This window comes from Microtus pennsylvanicus, chromosome 5 (assembly GCF_037038515.1).
Source record: "Microtus pennsylvanicus isolate mMicPen1 chromosome 5, mMicPen1.hap1, whole genome shotgun sequence".
NCBI classification, from domain to species: Eukaryota; Metazoa; Chordata; class Mammalia; order Rodentia; family Cricetidae; genus Microtus; species Microtus pennsylvanicus.
Genome location: NC_134583.1, coordinates 24,316,729 through 24,335,983, shown reverse-complemented (window position 1 = coordinate 24,335,983; position 19,255 = coordinate 24,316,729). Strand labels below are relative to the sequence as shown.

Sequence of the window (19,255 nt, the reverse complement as noted above, 5' to 3'; positions counted from 1 at the left end):
TGGATAAACTGAATCTCACATTGCTGAGACTCCTGCAGATACGGGAGGAAATGGCTCAGAAGCAGAATTAGGCCAGAGAGAAACACACCAGCATCTCCCACAGATAGGCCTCTCCTTGAGAGAGCTGTGGGGGAGTGAACAAGGGGTGCATACTCAGGTTAGGACATATCGAGCAGGCAGAGAGAGCAGACAAGGGAAGCTGGGGTGAAATGGGTTATAGGCCGGATGAGTTCTGGGATTCCTGCACGGATGGGGAGCCTGTGAGATGGAAGAAAGGATTTCCAGAGTGTGACTTTATTTTTACACGCTTACCTGTGTTTTCTTTTGCAGTACACCAACAGATTATCAAACAGAAAAAACACCCGTTCTTGAATATTTCCAGAAGAAATTTTCATTAAGACTCCCCACATCAGCATCTCTGTGCAGGTGTCGGTAATGTTGGATCCCTGGGTGAGCAAAAGAAAAGATGTATTGTCTGATTACCTAATTTCTATAGTCTTTGTAGTGCTGGGATCAAGGAAGCGCAGCAGACAGCCAGACAAGCACACTGTGACACAACTGAAGCCCTGATGGGATGTTTGTTACTTGCTTCTAAATTTCACTTGTTTTTATTAACGTGCAATGTGCACACAGGATGTCAAACGAGTTATACTGAATGGCATCTCCCTCCCATCAGTCCTCAGTCAGTCTACAGAGAGACTCTGGGTCTACCTAAGACAACTGAAGCTATAACAACAGACACATTAAAACAGAAGCCGGGGAAACCCAGGAGGCCTAAGCCCTACACAAAGAACTATAGACAACTAAAAAGCGCTGGGGTATTGGGGTGGGAAATAGTCTTCCCTGGTTAAGAGCACACTAATTGGTCATCCAATATCAAACATTCAGCCCTGAACACTCAGGTGTAACAGGGGAAGAAAACACACACACACACACACACACACACACACACGAATGCAATAATCACAATTTTTTAAAAAAAAGGAGTAGGCCATGAACTTCAAAGACAACAAGGAGGGGTATATGAGAGGATTTGGAGCCAGGAAAGGGAAGGGGGGAATGACATAATTACACTATAATCACAAACATAAAGATTAAAAATGACTAAATTATTAGTGTGTATCAATTTAAAGATTGACTCTAATTACAGAGAAGAGGGGAAAATAAATAAAAACAGAAAAATGGGCTGGAGGATAGTTTAGTGGGTGAGAGCTTCCTGCCCAGCACCCAAGCCAGGTGGCTTTAACTCCAGTTCCAGGGGATCTAATGCCTCTGGGTAATTCCTAAGCAGTTGCCTTGAGAGGAGAAGTACAGTCAGAGAGAAGCAGCCATCCCCAGGCTTCAACAGAAAATAGCTCTGTACACCACCACGGGACTCCAACAGGAGCTGTGTCTGTTCTCGCTGCCTGCTAACACTTCAGTCTGTTTGCTAGCCAGCACTGGGTGCATTGAGTCAGATTCAAGAGACCACCACAACAACAAGGAGCACAAGTTTTCAGTAGATCTCTCTGTATGGTCTCTGCAGCAAGAATATTTCAGCTTTAAATGTATCTGGCTTCTTTTAAACTGAAGGCAAATCACTGGTTCTTGTGTAAATCAATGTTTCTATCTTGTGGTTTTGCAATTCAATATTCAGAGCATTAACTGCAGTTTCATATTTCCACCGTAATTACTGGTATAGGTCTTGGAGTCAACTAAAACAATAAAGTTAAATGAAAACTCAAATCTATAATAAGAAAATTCTAAACAGGAAATTAATGAAGAGAATGTGTTTTTATGTTTACTTGATTGTCCATGTTACAAACATATGTAGTCTTAGGAGACCTCTTCTTTAAGCTTCTTTTCATTTTGACAGTTTACATACATATGTAAACCTTCAAACAGTTTGATCCACCAGCATGTGTTCAATGAGCACAAATTACTGTGAACATGAACATAGGTTTCAATCCTATAGCATGATTTCCAACTACTTTTAATTTGTAGTACCTTATCTTAGAAACAATGAGTAAAATTATCATATAACAAAAAGATACTTATCAATTTGCTTATATAAGTTACCCTCAAAAAAGTATGGAAAGGGCCTTTCCTAGCAAAAAATTCACAAAAGGTACAGAATACATCCTCTTTAAACTACTTTTATTGTTACACACACCAGCATAGTACAAAGGGTCGCTGCCATGTTATTCTACCTGGAATGTTAAATAAATATTCCAAGTACGTAATCCAATTTACATATTCAGACACTAGTAAATATTTCCACATGACATAAAGCCTAAAAATGTATTCCCTGACCTGTTGTTTATAAAATAACTAAAAGCATTTTATATAAAATTGACCTAACAACTGATTCAAAGTGTTCTAGGGTAGCAAAGCCATCAGACACTTTTCTTCTTTCAGGAGCTATAGCAGTCTACCTTTCAAACTGCTTTTTAACAGTACTGAGTGTTCAATAGTGCAGAATGTCACTTAGCCTGGTGAGTATTTTACCTTTATTTTTACAATTAAGGCCAATATTTAATTCTAAACACTTACCTATTCCCTACCAAATAGGCATTTAGTTCTTGAACAACTGTGAATAGACACTTTATCCAGAATAGTAACGTCAGATTTTGAATATCTCTACATGTCAAGCAATATGCTAGACATTTTCTCCAGGCATAAGTTTCTACAAAGATGCATTTCCTGTGATATGAGACTATTAATTAGCTAATTGACTCCCACTGAAATTAAGCTATGTTTTCAGTCCTCCCTTCTTTCTGTATGTCAATCACAAAAGACTAACGAGAAACTATAAAATCTTGGAACACATGAAAGAGGACGAACTCTTTAAAAACTCCCTAAACTCATGCAATGCCTTGGCCAAGATCCAGCAAAGACAGTCCCACTCCAACTGAAGAAGCTAAGTAGCTTGGTGAGATGGGGGCTTAGAACATGGATCCTTTCAGGATGCTGGAACTTCATGAGCCCTCTGGATACTCTCACAGAGAGAAACCTCTTAAAAACGGGGAGTCAGGTACAACATGAAAAACACCACAGGGTGATCATCTAAATTTGCTAGAAAATATATATACCACACAAAAGATACATCTGATTCACCCTTCTGGATTTCACACTGTAACTTCAATAGTTTAATGTAAGGCTAAATTAAATGAATAATATACTCATTTTACCAGGAAAATGTCCCCAAGTTTCCCACATTTAATGAAATTTTATGTGAATTCATTTTTCGTGCCCCTTTTCTGAAAATACTTATCCTCAAATAAGAGGAACTACTCGTAACACAGTTCTACCTCAAGGTAGAAGATACTCTATTTATCAAGTTACCTAGAGGGGAAACAGAACGGTCTCACTGGCAGCTTCTGGAAGATTCAAACTCAAGAAGTAATAAGAGAACATAGCTTCAAGTCAATTGCAAACTAAATCAAATGTAACTAGCAACCAGATTCTAGCGTCAAGGACTGATTTCAAAGCAGTCATGTAGAGCTGGGAACATGCTTGTGATATTAGGAGTCAAATCTGAGTCGTCATTAATAAACCCGGTCTACATAGCAATTTCCATATCAGCCTGGACCATGGCATGAGATTATTTATCAGAAACAAAAACAACAGCAAAATATAAAATCGTATTTCCCCATGTGAAAAGAAATCAAGAAATGTCACATTTCCTTTTTGTTTCTTTCCTTTTTAAAATATAACAACCTTCATTATTTGCCCCCAACCATTCCAAATTAATGATTCCTTCTCTTATATTTTATTGGGATTTTCCTCACATTTGCGAGACTACTTCCAAATAAACCCGTCAAGGACTTTCAGCTGAATTACTAAACAAAGCCATGGTATTGATATTCTTTTATCCAAACACTTCAGTGTGAATCTAGAACCAAAACCATAAACCACATAACTGAGCCACCAAAAGCAAGCTGGAACTCAGAATGAGTTCTAGGGAATGAGTCGACAACTCTGATTAATCTCCTGGTGAATTTCTTGTTCGAAGTATATTAACTGTTGACATATGAGTTCAGTAAGCCTGGTAGATTACGTGGAGATTCTCAGCTTATGGCTGCCTCTCATTGACTCATTATCAAAATACAGTAGGTACTGTCATTCTCCTGGGAACTAGCAAAACATGACATCTTCTTGGTCATAGTTACTGCATAAGTGCTGAGAAAACCCTAATTTCTTTGATGAACTTACAGCCAAACAGCAGGTAGGAAGCAAAGCACCTTCTAAGAATCAGCTATATTTTTCTTAGTTGCCAATTTGCAAACCTAAACTTCAGCTTATTGTTTTGAGAAAGTGGGCAAATTAAACTGTCCTAACTTATAAGTCGACAAAAAGGGAGTAATAACTTTAGGAAACGTTCACACTCACAGCCACAGTCGAGGCTAACCCCCCAGAGGCTCGTGTCCTGAGACTTAGTATGACAATGTTGAGATGGTAGAGTCTTTAAGGACAAATGAGTAGGGAATGTAATTAGGTCAGGACACTGACCTCACAAAATATGAAGATCTTATAGGACCAGGTCAGTTCCAATGAGAATGAATTACTAACAGGAGCCTGGTCCTTCCCCCTGCACCTCTACTTTACAGGTGACTTAACTCCTTTACATGCATGCCCAACATGTCCTATCATATACTCTGAAGCTCTCATGGCCCTGAGCAGATACTTCTGATATATTCTTGGATAAAGCATGATTAATAAAAACTCAGGGACAGATATTGGGGTTCAACCTGAAGACCAGAAAAGCAAAGCAGCCAGCCGCTGGCTCTTACCTCAACCTCAGTTCAAAATGGCAATTCTGCCTTAGGAATCTCAAGATGAGAATGAGACGGAGAGCTATTTCCTCCCATTTTATAATCCTTGCTAGGGCTGGGACTAAAGGCATGCACTATCCAGTTTCTATGACAAACTAGTGTGACTGTTGAGATTAAAGGTGTGTCTCACCCCTACCTGGTCTACAAAGATGAACAGAGGAGCTATTTGACTCTCTGATCTTTAGGCAAACTTTATTTATTAAAAATACAAATGAAATGCCACTACACTTGGATGCCCCAGACCATGAGTTAAGTAATCAAGCTTAGGTATTCCTTCAGGCACGTACATTAGCAGCTCAATATTTCCCCAATGGTGACTGGATGATCATCAGGGAAGGACCTCTATCTTCCCATGACCGAATTAATCCAAATAAGATTACAACTGTCTTAGATTGCTATACTGAGTTTTAAATGGAGTGCTAAAAGATTTCTTAAACATTATTAGAGCCTATTCACTTTAGCTAGGGCTTGATAAGATTTTCAGAAAGTTTGGTGGCTCCCAAATCATTTTCAAGTCTGACACTGTAGCTTTTCTATTGGTGATCTGACCCACACAGTTTCTGTAAAATTAACTTTAATTTGAAAAGTCCACGGCTGTTCTAGTTATAGTTACTACTGTGTGATGAAACATCACAACCAAACCAAGTTGGGGAGGAGACGGTTTATTCAGCCTACACTTCCACATTGTTGTTGATCATTGAAGGAAGTCAGGACAGGAACTCAAACCTCCAGGCAGAAACCTGGAGACAGGAGCTGATGCATAGCCCACTGAGGGGTACTGCTTACTGGCTTGCTCGGGCCTGCTTTCTTATAGAATCCAGGACCACCAGTGGAGGGATGGAACCACCCACAACAGGCTGGGTCCTTCCCTACCAATCTTTATAATGCCCTATCCGCTTGCCTGCTTACAACATGATCTTCTAGTGACATGCTCTCAGTTGAGGTTCCTTCCTCTCAGTGACTACGGCTTGTGTCATGCTGACAGAAAACTAGATAGCACAATGGCTGAGATTCGTATAACCTTAAGTATTTGTGATGTTTAATCTGCATTGTCAACTTGACTGGATTTGAAATCACATCTCTAGCATGTCTGTGAAGACATTTCCAGAAGTTTAACTGAGAACAAAAGACACATCTGGACTGTGGGAGCAGCACCTCCTAGGCTGAGGTCTTGAGCTACATGAAAGGGGGAACACAGCTAAGCCCCAGATCATGCTTCTCTGCCTGCTTTCTGAGGACACAATGTGACCGTCACCTTAGTGTCCTGCCACTATGGGGTTTAGTCTGGGCTCCTGCGAGTTATTTTTTCCCCTGGGGCCATACATCAGGTTTCCGTTGTAGATAGTGTGGGTGATTTCAAGGGTGCAATGAGTGTGAGAGGGCAAGCTTTGAATACTACGAGAGCTCTGCAAATATGATACAGTATTCTGAAGTTTCCGTCAGATTTTATCCTTAAGAATTGCCTATTTTCATAATAGATGACCTCAGCTAGTGCCCTCCATGTCATGATGCTCTTGCTTCAAGTTGCTTTCACCAAGCATTTTGTCAAAGCACTAGGTATCTAATAGAGCAATATAGCAGCCATCACTAGCACCCTTGAAATCACCCACACTATCTACAATGGAAGCCTGATGTATGGCCCCAGGGGAAAAAATAACTTGCAGGAGCCCAGACTAAACCCCAAGTCTCCTCAAAAGCTATCCCTTTCTTTCCTTGTTGTTTCATATGATTTGAGAACAAGAAATTTCAACTATTTATGTAAATTCTACCTACACACCATGATAAATGATCATTTATTATCACAAAGTTCTAGATGGACAAATTATTTGTGAGAATTTATTATAAAACCGAAACCTTTTGCAGGGCAGTGATGATGATATCTTTAGTCCCAGCACTCAGGAGGCAGAGGCAGAGGCAGGTGAATCTGAGTTGGAACCATCCGGGTCTACAGAGCAAGTACCAGGATAGTCGGGGCTATATAGAGAAACCCTGTCTCAAAAAAACAAAAACTAATAAACAAAAGCAAAACATTTCTTTGATTGATGGGACAGTGTGACCCTGGATAAGTCAATGAGAAGAATTTCCACCCAAAGTTGGAAATAGTACAAATCCATCCCTTGTGATGGGTAGGTGCGATTCAGGGCAGGAATGCTATGTCCTTGAGGGGTTCATGAGAGACCTGTAAGAGACTCACAAGGAGCTCATTCTTAGCTTTTACCCCAAGTTTCTAACTCCAAAAACCTTACAAGGGACTCTGCCACCTTTGAGTGTCATCGTTCCACCTACAACAGAGCGTCCTAACTGCACAAGAGTCTCAACATTTAGCGGCAACTACTACCAACAATCAAGAGTACCTCTTTAAATTATTTCTGTCCTCTCAGGGCAGAGTTAACCCTGGGCTTCTACAGAGTACTCTTAGAAGAGTAACATACCCTAGTCCCCTTCTATAAAGAATTAATAGCTTACCTCATCATTATTATGGGCTAGAATACATAGCCAGACCTTATCAGAAGTTAGCAAGCAAGCAGCTCAACCTCTCTCTCTCTCTAAGTTTCAGGCTCCAAAGTCCTGAACTCTCAATTCTGTGGCCATATCTCATTTACTGATACCAAAATCTTCTCAAGAAGACAGGGCTCAGCACTCTGTTTGGAACTAGCCAGACTTATCAATTGCTCAGCCTCTGACACAGTTGAGTTCTTGCTGGTTCCCTGCATGCTTAGCAGAACTGATGAAGCGCCACTCACTTTCTCAGCCTCAAGACTCCATTTGTAATAGTATAAAACTCAGGGTTGGCAGCCAGCCTTCTGCAACTATAACAGATACCTGAAATAAATCAGTGGGTTGAAAAGGGAAAGTTTGTTTCTAGTTTCATGTATTCCAAAATTGCAGTCCTTTGCCACCTGGTCTATGCTTTGGTCTATGGTGAAACTGAACACCACGGTGGAAGTGTGTGTAGAGATGGTTGCTTACCTCACGGAGGAAAGGAAGTAAAAGGGAGAAACAGGAAGACCACAGCACCTCAACGGTCCCTTTAAAGGCACCCTTCCCAGGCCTCACCTGAAAGTACTACCACCACACACTGGGGAACCAGCCTTCAACATGCATTTGGGACATTCAGGTCACAAATTATAGCAACTGACCTAATTGATAGTCCCTCTGCTGCGAGCTACGTGCAAAATAGCACAACCCAAGGCTGTGCAAAACAACAACAGTGTTTAAACAAATCCTTTTTCTCTGTAGTAGGCTGAATTTTTTTTTAGGCTGCACACTAGAAGGAAATGAAATTACAGCAGCAGATTCCACGGTTCTGAAAAGAGTCTCTGAAGTTCTTGTTGTAGTGAAAGGCCTTGCAAATTATACAGACAAATCCTGCAAGTTTAAGAGAGTTGGTTTTTCTTCCAGCATTTGACTGACAACAAAGTTGCAAAAGCAAACTTGGCTCCATTTTTCTCAGCCCAGCAGGACAACCGCCCTGAAGGAATGGAATTATCATCATGAATAAACTGTAAAACACACAGACATTCTCCCTGATTGAAAGAGGCCACATTCATGCTGCAGGAGGGCCATCCTGAACACGCCCAACCAATGGAAGAATACAGACAGGGGGGGGGCGCTAAGTCAGACCCCAGTTCGCACTTTCAATGATTCATAGCAGGGGGTGACCAAATAGGAGGATTGCCTCAAGTCAATGTTGATGACTTCTTTGCATATCTGGCTGAATATAATTTTAGGTCTAAATAAAAACTAACAAATTGAAGATAAAATTAGTTAATGACAACTTCTCAAGGATAAAAGTACTCTCTGGGTTTTTGTGATTTGTACTTGGCTGTACATTTTCATTGCTGTTTATATTTTTTTCATTATCCTAATTGCTTACTTGATCATAGTAAAAAAGAGTTTGCTAGCTCAAAGTTCATATTCATTTAAGTTACGGTCATTTCAAACCAGAATTTTAGCTTATTTTTATAGCAGAAGTGTAGGATTTCATTCCTGTGGAGTAACTGAGACTCAACATCACCAGTCACCATAGCTAGAACATCTCATTCTCAACCAGGATCTTCATTTGCTTTTTTATCTTAAAAAATAAAATAAATAGAAAAGCATTCTTCAATGACTCATAAAACTCAACTTTCCATTTTGACTGGACAAATAAGACCAAATCATAGAGATTTCCTTTGGTTTAGAAATGAAGAAATCAGTGCACAGAGCGATTAGGTAGGCTCAAAATGAAATTCAACATCAAGTCTCCAATATAGGAGTCTAAAAATGATATCACAGCACATGCAATCCTTTATTTTCCCAACCATTCAGGTTCTGTACTTGTTGATTAAAACCAGGACAGGAAAAAGGGAACTGTGCTACCCCCAAATTGTGAAATGTCAAAGCCTGGAGGAACTCAGTATTTATTGGTTCCATCACAAATTTCTCAGGTCAAGATGACCTCCATCTTACACATGTGTGAGAGTAATAAGAACAGCACTTTCAGGGCGGACTGTGGTCCATGGGCTGCTGGAAGATGACCATGTATGGTTCCCTCCATTGAAAAGAAGCCCCGCATATGACCCCACAACTACACGGAGCTGAGAAGTTGAGCAAAGAACACGCACCTCCCAGCCTTCAATGTGTGATTGCCACTCTTCTAAAGCTTCCAGTTTCTCCATCTGTCTCTTGGCCTCGTTTATGTTGGAACAGACAGCTTTCATGGCTTGGAGGGCTTCCATCAATGCTGCGTAGTCACCGTGTTTCCGTGGAGTCCGCTTCAGTAATTCCTGTTTATACACAGAAAACAAACCACCCTTTGATCTCCGGTTCTGTGGTCCACCAGGTTCAGACTGACCAGGAAATGCAAACTACAAAGACGGTGACAGCCACGCTGCTAAGTGACATCATCAACTCCACTAAGATAGAGATCAAAGGCAAAAGGTCAAATCAATGAGTAAGCACTATTTAATGCTCATTTTTGTAGTCATTGTGATCTTTCCTCAAACTTAACTGCAGTTTAGAACCGGTACAAGGTTTCTTCTCTCGCTCAAATCACCAAGTATCTCACCTGAACCATATCAAAGTTTTTATAATCTGACTTTTGTTATAACAGAAGCATATCAGTATACATTAATTTCCTTTTCTTAAGAGTCTTTACCAGATCTTCACATAAATAAGCACCACAGTTTCAAAACTGAATCAAATTGATATTTCTAATATCTTTTGAAAAACTATAACAATATGCCATGAATATGGCAACATTTGTATATATTTTCTACTCTAGCAAAAAGCACTAATTGATCAGTTCCACACCATCCCACCATTAGAGGAGAGGTCTATGACACCTCCACCAGTTGCTCTTGCTCCTTTTGCGTTTGATATTTGAAATGAAAAGAAAAACATAAATAAAAGTTCTATCCCCAAAGCAGAAACTAAGACTTAAACAAGGACGCTTCTTTTCATTTCAAATATCAAAAGCAGAATAATCTGCAATATTTTAAGTATATTCAATGGTCTTCATCGCTGTTCTTTCGACGCACAAAGCTAAACATCTTCACCCACTGTCTAGACAGATGTGACCACACTGTTTTTTAATTAGCCATTTGTTTCTTTATGGCAGTTGTCATCATCAAGGCACTAACACAATTACAGAAACCCTGAGGCAGAATTTCAGATTTTTTTTTTTTTATTTCTCAACATGCAATGGGAAGGCAGGCAGTTCTTAGCTGTTTCACTGTTGAATACTTTGAAATAAACTTTTACCCTGTGTTTGATATACATCACACTATTCCCAAGATGAAGCTGCAATTTTAATTCTGAACCCCAAATCCATAAGAGGGACATGCGACCTCAGAAGTAAATTCTCAGAAACAAAGACTTTTTAAAATTATACGAAATGTGGACCTCAATCTTCAGGATAGAATGTGGATCCCTGGAATGGTACCCAACACTAATCTCAGGACTTGAGGCATGAGTTGGATAAATGTGAAATGAACAAAAAACAATGACTCTACTGGCCACTCACTCTCAGGTTCTGAAAGTTCTTCACAACATAATGCAGTGCATTTTAATACTTTTCTCTGAATAAATAAAACCACTCAAAAGAATCCAAGATTAATTTTTCAATATAGGCCTATCTGTATATATAAGTCTTTCTCATTTTTTGTAAATAGAAATTGCCTTCCCAAAGGGCAAGGAGGTCACCTCTGCTTCACGTTTCTCAACTACTCTCTTTCATGTAGATGTATCTATGTATCATAGATATATGGGGATGTATCTATCTATGATGCCTTTAAAAAAATAATTAAATTTAAACATGTAAGGTCATCCCTAATCAGCCATGAGTGATTAAACACAACCACTTGTTTATGATGTATTCTTAACATTCCCTTCTTGCCCTTACAATAAAGAAAATATCTGGGACCCCAATAGGAGATCAGGGATAAGAGCAACTATGGGCGCATAAGTACACTCAATCCCTTAGCTGGAGATTTGCAGGGATGCTCAGAGCATCAGAACATATAGAACCATGCTGGTATTGATACTGCAAGTTATAGGCTGTGCCAAAACTTTTCAGCTGGAGGTCCCTGCCTTTGCTTCACCATAAGGCTTTTCACAGCTTAGCCAAGCCACTCTAGACCAGTTTTGTAATACAAAATCCTTCTTTAACAAAATGCTAAAACCATTTTTATAGGCTGCAGAGGTCCATAAAGTGTCTGCCACATAAGCATGAGGACCCAAATTCTGATCCCCAAAGTCTGTGTCAAAATCTGGGTGTGGTTGTCTGCACCTACAACCCTACTGGTAAGGGTGAGAACAGAGACTCCAGAACCCCCGACACTCATTAGTCATCCAGTTTAGCCAAGTTGATAAGTTTTAGGCTCAGTAAAAGAGAGAACTTGCTTGAAAAAAACAAAAGTAGAGAACAATCAAGGAAAGATACCCTGAAGGCAGATGAGCACCCTGACAGGCAGACAGCTAAGGAAGGAGGCTATAGGTAAACAAGCAGATGGTAAATTTCTGAATTCTCTATCCGGAACAAAGGCTGTGTGCAAAACAGCCCCAACACACACACACACACACACACACACACACACACACACACACACACACACGAAGCCCCAGACATTCCCAAGGCTGGTCCTGGACATGTCTCAATTCTCATGAAGCTGTGTGCCTAGCAGCTCCCTCTCCTTTGTATACATTGACCACACACAGATAAAGGGAGAGGCCCCTGATCATAACACCAAAACAATGAAAAACTTCAAGTCCTCCCTGGGGTTTGGGTTTCTGAATCTCCTCAGCACTTATTGGGAGTCTTCTGTGGGTGTATGTACTTCTTTTTCTTTTTTAGCAAAGTTTTCTTTCTACCATGTCTGAGATGCTCCCTTCCCAGACAGTAACATTTTTTGAAGACTTGCCTGCAAGTCCCTCAGAGGATCACCTAAATATTAAGGTCCGGATAAACTGAGTCAAGCCATGAAAGCATGGCATGGGGCAACCACTGGGTTTGCTGGCATCCCTTCCCCATCCTGGAACAGGAACACCACCACTGCTACATTTAAGGAATGATGGAAACTGCCTGCTGGTCGTTTTATTTTTCCCACTTCTTTGATAGGGAAGGTTCACTTTCAAATTTAGTTCTTCTGCCTTTGTTTCAGAGAGCAAAAAATTCTTTCAGACAGCTCTGACTAAAAGTGCCATGGTTTGCACCCACTCCTTGGGTTGAGGCTGCAGATCTCTTACAAGTTAGTCAGGCAGCTGTCTCCAAAGAGACTTTCTGAACTTTACTCCTCATGAGATTGGATTTTTTATCTTTATCCTAACAACCACAGTTTTCTCTGACTGGGCAGGATCTTGTTAGAGTCTTATCTAGTCTTCTCTGACTGGGTAGAAGCTTGTAAGGGTCTTATCTAGTTTTCTCTGACTATATAGGATCTTGTTGGCATCTCACCTAGTCTTCTCTAATTGGCTAGGATCTTATTGGCATCTTACCTAGTCATCTCAGACTACATAGGATCTTGTTGGCATCTTATCTAGTCTACTCTAATTTGGTAGGATCTTATTAGGGTCTTATCTAGTCTCCTCTGACTGGGTGAGATCTTGTTAGGGTCTTAACTTGTCTTCTCTGACTGGGTGGGATCTTGTTAGGGTCTTATCTAGTCTTCTTTGACTACATAGGATCTTGTTGGCATCTTATCGCGTCTACTCTAGTTGGGCAGGATCTTGTTAGGGCATTATTTTGTCTGACTTCCAACATTCTTTAGTTAGGTTCTTAGCTCCTCTCCCCTAAGTCAAAAGAAAAGGAACCATTAACAGAGCAATTAGAAATCTATTGGGCTGTTAGGTAATATAGAAGCTATCGGCCACCCTACCAGAGTTTTGACCAGAAGTCAGCTAGTTCCTCTTTCTGTTCTATATCTGAAATAATTGGAGAGGGGGAGCAAATGTAAATTAAAATCTGAGAACTGGATTTGAGGGGCTTAACCTTCATAGAGCATAAAGCATTCTACAAAGATCCTGTCTGGGGGCAACTTAACTGGGGTTCATACTGATCCACCAGTAGCCAAGAAGTGTGATGCTGTCTCTGTGATACTTTCTGACACCTCTCACATTAAGGAGGATACCACATCAGTGAACTGTGGCTCAAACTCTAACCCAGGGAGAAATGAGTGGAAGAGGGAAAGTTATTAGAAGAAAACCCTTCACAAAAAAAAAAAAAAAACCCAAGTAGTAAGTGAAAAGCCTCCAAGGATCTTTCCTGATCTCTGGAAAGACCAAGACCCACAGAAATTTGCATATGCTCACCACCATTATCCCAAAGAGAAACAACGTAAGTATCTTTGTACTCTCTCAACACCCAAAGGGCTGTTTCCTCTCACGTTGAGTTATGTTCATCCAGGCCTCCTTTACTTTGGCAAAACTGAATGACTGTGATGTTCTATGGAGGATCCACACAAGGGTGGATATATATATATATTTTGAGCTAACCCAGATATCTGAAGAATGGAGCGAAGAAGTGATGATATCATTTAGTATAAGCACTACTCTTCTGGAGAAGAGTGTTAGGGCAGCTCTTGGAGCAGGAAGGATAAAATTGGACATGGGCTTTCCAATGGGGTATGAGGCTAGACCCTCTCAGAAGTCCTTCTGAAATCCCAAAGACCAGATGAAGAATGGAAAGGCCATTTGTTCTGCTGTGTTATAGAGGGTCTTAAGAAGGCTAAAGTCAAAACTCCTTCTTAGTGCCCGTTATACACTACAGGAAGACAAGGAGGACTGCACTGGGAAAATACACCAATGTACCCTGAATCACTGGAGAATGCATTCCTAAAAGCCGTGCTCTTAACTCATATAGCTCAGACACTCATAAAAAGCTCCAGACACTAGTAGCTGTCCCAGACAAAACAATAGCAAGCTTTTTTAATTTGTCCAGGTCACAAACTCAGTCTTTTTATAACAGAACCATGAAAAGAAAGAAAAAAGGACCAGCACCATGGGCAGTTAGTGGTCACAAGAGCCAACCAGATAAATGCTCTCCCTCCCCTCCCCCCATACAGTCTAAGCCTAAGGCTTGCTTCCTCTGTGTGCAAGAAGGTCACTTCCTGTTGGAAATGCCCTCAGAGGCTCCTTGAACCCTGATTCATCTGTAAAAGAAATCACTGGCAGCACCAATGCCTTCCAGCCCAGCTGAGCTTCATTCCTTTCCATAATGATAGGTCTTGTGGTGAAGGGGCTTCCTATACTGGCTCCTTTCATGTTCAGACAATCTTGAAGAGCCCTGTGAATTTGGGACTGCAAGAAGCATAAGATTAGATTCATGACTGACTGAGGAGTGTGATTATTAGCATTGACCCTGCACCCTGTTTCCTGATCCTGAAGGTTTATAATTCAGGGTCTATTAGGCCAGCCCCTAAACTGCCATTTCACTCAACTGTTTGTTTGTTCAGGGGGAGACCTCCACTTCTGTTAGTTCTTTTCATTAGTTCTCCATACCCTGTCTCCTCTGCTGAGAAGAAACCTTTGGTCTAGACTCAAGGTCAGACTGCTTCTCCCTTCAGGGCAGATTGCTTATCTCCCTGGAGAGCAAAGTCAAGGCTGCAGTGTGGACAGCTGGAAGTGCTGTGAGGCTATAGAGGACGCTAAAATGGCCTCTTCTGTAGTCATATATCATCATAAAGATTGATCAGAAACAATATCAGAAGGGGACTTCTCTCCATAATTCAAGGGCTAATGAAATAAGGATGAGTGGTTGAAGGTTCTAGTACACAGAACATCCCATCCTTGGAGTCAGCATAGGACCTAACAAACGGAAGTCAGTCCAGGATCTTTGTATGATAAATGACAGAGTGGCTCCCGTCCATCCAGTAGCTCCTAATTCTCACACTCTTCTCACCTAGATTTACCTAATAAGACTCATTAGTCAGTGCTAGATCTGTTTGCTTGTTTGTTTGTTTGTTTTTCCAAATGGGGTTTCTCTGTGTAGCTGCGATACCTAGCGCTCATTCTATAGGTCAGCCTATAGCCTCAAACTCAGAGATCTGCTTGCCTCTGCCTCCCAAATGCTAATACTAAACTGTGTGCTACTGCTACCACCACAACCTGGCAAGTGCTAGATCATAAAGACCCTTTTCTATACATCTCACTTCAGCCCATAATCAGTTTCTATTTGCTTTTGAAGACCCCACATGCAGAACAAGATAAGTTATTTGGACTGTCCTATTCCAGGGGTTTTGAGACAGTCTGCCTATTTGACTTAATTCTTTCCTGAGACTGGATGAGATGAACTTATCATAATAACCATGTAGATGAGCCAACCAAAAGCCACGTATCCCAGAGAAAACATCCAGAAATTCCCAGCTATATGAAGCAGAAGTTGCCTACTTGGGCCTTGCCTTTCCAAAAGTGCCCAGAGCTTTAGGACCAGAATGAGTCTGACCCACCTTTGCCTTCATTCTCTTTCATGCATGCTCACCCAAGCCCTCACACAGATGAAAGCCTTTCAGCAAGTTATAGAATATTGTAGAATGTAGCTCCTTGGATAGTCAGTGTTGGCGACACTTCTAAATCAGGCCCGTAAGGGGACTCAGTCACAAGAATTCACCAGAGTTGAATTGCTTAGTCCCAGCAAGCCTTCCAGAAAACTTGAAAAGTAACTAACCAAAGCTCCTGCCTTAGGCTTGCCTAGTGAGCCTAAGTTTCACCTGTACGTAGCTGAGAGACAGGGAAGAACTCAACACATGTTCCATTTCCTCAAGTCATACAGATAGCTAAGGAATTAGATGAGGTAGCAAGGCCTGGGAGCAGTTGTTACTGCCAGATTCCAGATTCCTGGAGCTCAAAAGTTTCCCTAGGGCTCCCCCTCACAGTTCACAAGTGTCATTACACTGGGTCATTCTGAAAAATATGAGAAACACTCAGTGGCTCTCAACCTTCCTAATGCTGAGACCCTTTATTTAATACAGTTCCTCATGTTATGGTGACCCCCAATCATAAAACTATTTTAATTGCTACTGTAATTATGCTATTGTTATGAATATCTGGATTTTTGATGGTCTTAGGCAACCCTAGTGGAAGGGATTGGACCCTCAATAGGGGTTGTGACCCACAGGTTTAGAACCACTGCAAATCTACTTCACAGAACGTTCCCTAAATATTAGACCCTCATAGTAGAGGGACCTGAAATTACTCTCCAGATCTGTCCAAGCCTGAACCTAGCCATCAACCTTTCAGAAAAGGAAGGGGAGCCTCTCCACTCCTGTCAGGAGGTCCTCACAGAAAACTGCGTAGCCCATACTGGTCTCTCAGATCAACCCCTGACTGGTCCTCTAGACAGAGGGAATTTCTTTTGTGAAAGAAAGATCTGACGTGCAGGAAATGTAATAATCACTGAACTGGAAGTGCTTGAATCAGGACCAATATTACCAAACTCTACTACTCAACTAGGCAAGCTAAAGGCACTTATTTTAGCTGTAGAACTGTCCAAAGGGAAAAGAGTCAATATTTACCTACACAGATGTCAAATACGACTTCCTCATCCTCCATGGCCATAGAACCACATAGAAGGAATGTGGCCTCCTCCTAATGACAGCTGAGATCCCTATCAAACAATCCCAAGAAATTCTTAGGCTCCTGATGGGGTAGAGTCTTCTGTTTTGTGTTAATTTCATTGGTGAAATAAAGAAACTGCCTTGGCCCTTTAATAGGACAGAAAATTAGGTAGGTGGAGTAGACAGAACAGAATGCTGGGAGAAAGAAGCCAAGTCAGGCAGTCGCCATGATTCTCCCACTCCAGACAGACACAGGTTAAGATCTTTCCTGTGGTGCTACACAGAATATTAGAAATGGGTTAGATCAATATATAAGAGCTAGCCAATATGAGGTTAAAACTAATGGGCCAAGCAGTGTTTAAAAGAATATAGTTTCCGTGTAATTATTTGGGGGCATAAGCTAGCCAGGAGGCTGGGAGCTGGGGCAGCAGGGAAGCGGCCTGCTGCTCCATACAACAGACTCCTGAATGCAATCCTTTTGGTCACTCAGGTGGCTGATATCCACCCACTGTCCTGGATATCAGAAAGGAGATGACCCACAGGCAAGAGAAGTAGGACAACTGACTCTGAGGCCAAGAGGGCTGCACTGGAATACAAGGAACAGTGTACTCTGGGAGGAATCTCTGCTGCCTTGTGAAAGAGCCAAAAAACTCCTCTGAGAAACCAGCTTTAGCCTTTAAAATCAGACATTAGCAATGATGGCAGCTAACATCTAAGCACCAATTATTACGGCCCTACAATAAAAGTTCTAAAGTCCCTCATCTGAAATATCATTTGGGACAATGAAGCATGCTCATACTGGCAAAATGAATGCTCAAGAGACAAGGCCTAAAAGAAACAACCAATCAGACGGTACAAGGATGAGAGATATGGCAGAGACATAACTACTGTGCAGTTATGCTCTTGTACACAGAAAAGACTTGTCACTCGTATTGGTTTAATAAAACACTGATTGGCCAGTAGCCAGGCAAAGAGTAATGGTGGAGAAACCAGAGTAGAAGAATTCTGGGAAGAGAAAAGGCAGAAATGCAGTCACCAGCCAGATGCAGAGGAAACATGATAAGAATGCTTTGCTGAGAAAAGGTGCCAAGCTATGTGGCAAAACATAGACAAGAATTATGAGTTAATTTAATTTGTAAGAGCTAGCTAATAATAATCCTCAGCTAATAGGCCAAACAGTTTATAATTAATATAAACCTTTGTGTTTTTCTTTGGAACTGAATGGCTGCAAGGCTGGATGGGATAGAAACTTCTGTCTACAAATGGCACTCAAACTTCTGGCCAGAATTCCCACATAAAGATTGAGAAAGTTTTTTAAAAAGGATTTTAGACAGACAAGAACAGAGTCAAACACAGTTTCTTGGTAACTGTCTTTTCTCTGGTAGGCTCTGTTTCCTGGTGATGAGCAGAGGTGAGGCTCCTTTAAGAGAGGCTTCCTGACTCAGCATTAGTGGCAAAATCCTCACAATTCTTTTAAAAGGCCCCGCCACCAAACACTTCAGTGATGTTTATGAGCAGTCTGAGGCATGCTTCTTCATGATGGCATGGACCTTGAAATGCCACAGAGTTGTGTCAATAGATATGACTCCCACAAGTGCCTCTGCCATGATGTTAGACTCTCAGAAAGCAAAGGAATGGGGTGGAGTCAGACACCAAAGCTGCAGCTTTAATCATAGCTTTTTACTTAGCAGATTTAAGACTCATGTGCTCAGAAAAAGTTAGAGATATTACAGTAAAGACAGATTCAAATGGAAAAACAAATGTCTCTAAATTGTTTACAGTGTATTCAAAAATATGGGTAGGCTTGGCAGAGAAAAGAAAAAGGATAAAGTCCTTAAAAAAAGAAATAGAGTAGCCAGGCATGTTGGTGTATGCCTTAAATCCCAGCGCTTGGGAGGCAGAAGAAGGCAGATCTCTGTGAGTTCAAGGTAAGTCTGGCTTACAGAGTGAGCTCCAGGATAGTCAAAGATATACAAAGAAACCCTGTCTCAAAAAAAAACCAAATATTAAAAAAATAAAAATAAAAAATAGAGTAAAAATCCCATGTAAAGATGGAAAATACACAGAATGTCTGGGTATTGTATATTACTGTGTTGTCTTTAAATTGTTTGGTTGCTGAGGAAGAAGCAACAACTCCTAAAAGACATTTGATTATAAATGCTGTTGGATCAATCCAACCTATAGATTTTGAAAATGCCTTGACTTCAAAATTGAAATCAAAAGATAGGTTACCTTGGAGAAGAGGTTTTGCTTTTGTTTCCATAGGAAATGAGAGGCTGTGGATTCATTCTTGGTTAAGAAAAATAAGGTTTTATTGAGAAAGACCCCCTAAAAAATCTCCAATGGGAGCAGATGGCCCAGATGAGCCAATGTTTCAGAGCACCTCTGCTGCAGTCTCCTCTGAGTTCT

General features: G+C 40.9%; 1 protein-coding gene across 1 annotated transcript in view; it reads right to left on the bottom strand.

The window, feature by feature from the left end:
• The window catches only part of Prex2 (phosphatidylinositol-3,4,5-trisphosphate dependent Rac exchange factor 2), a 281,271-nt gene that overhangs the window by 179,549 nt on the left and 82,467 nt on the right, over nt 1-19,255 (bottom strand). Inside the window, exons 6-7 of the mRNA XM_075971371.1 lie at nt 9,422-9,583; nt 313-446 (exon numbers count right to left, since the gene is read on the bottom strand). Coding sequence (XP_075827486.1) covers nt 313-446; nt 9,422-9,583 — 296 coding nt within the window. The remainder of the gene's footprint in view (nt 1-312; nt 447-9,421; nt 9,584-19,255) is intronic.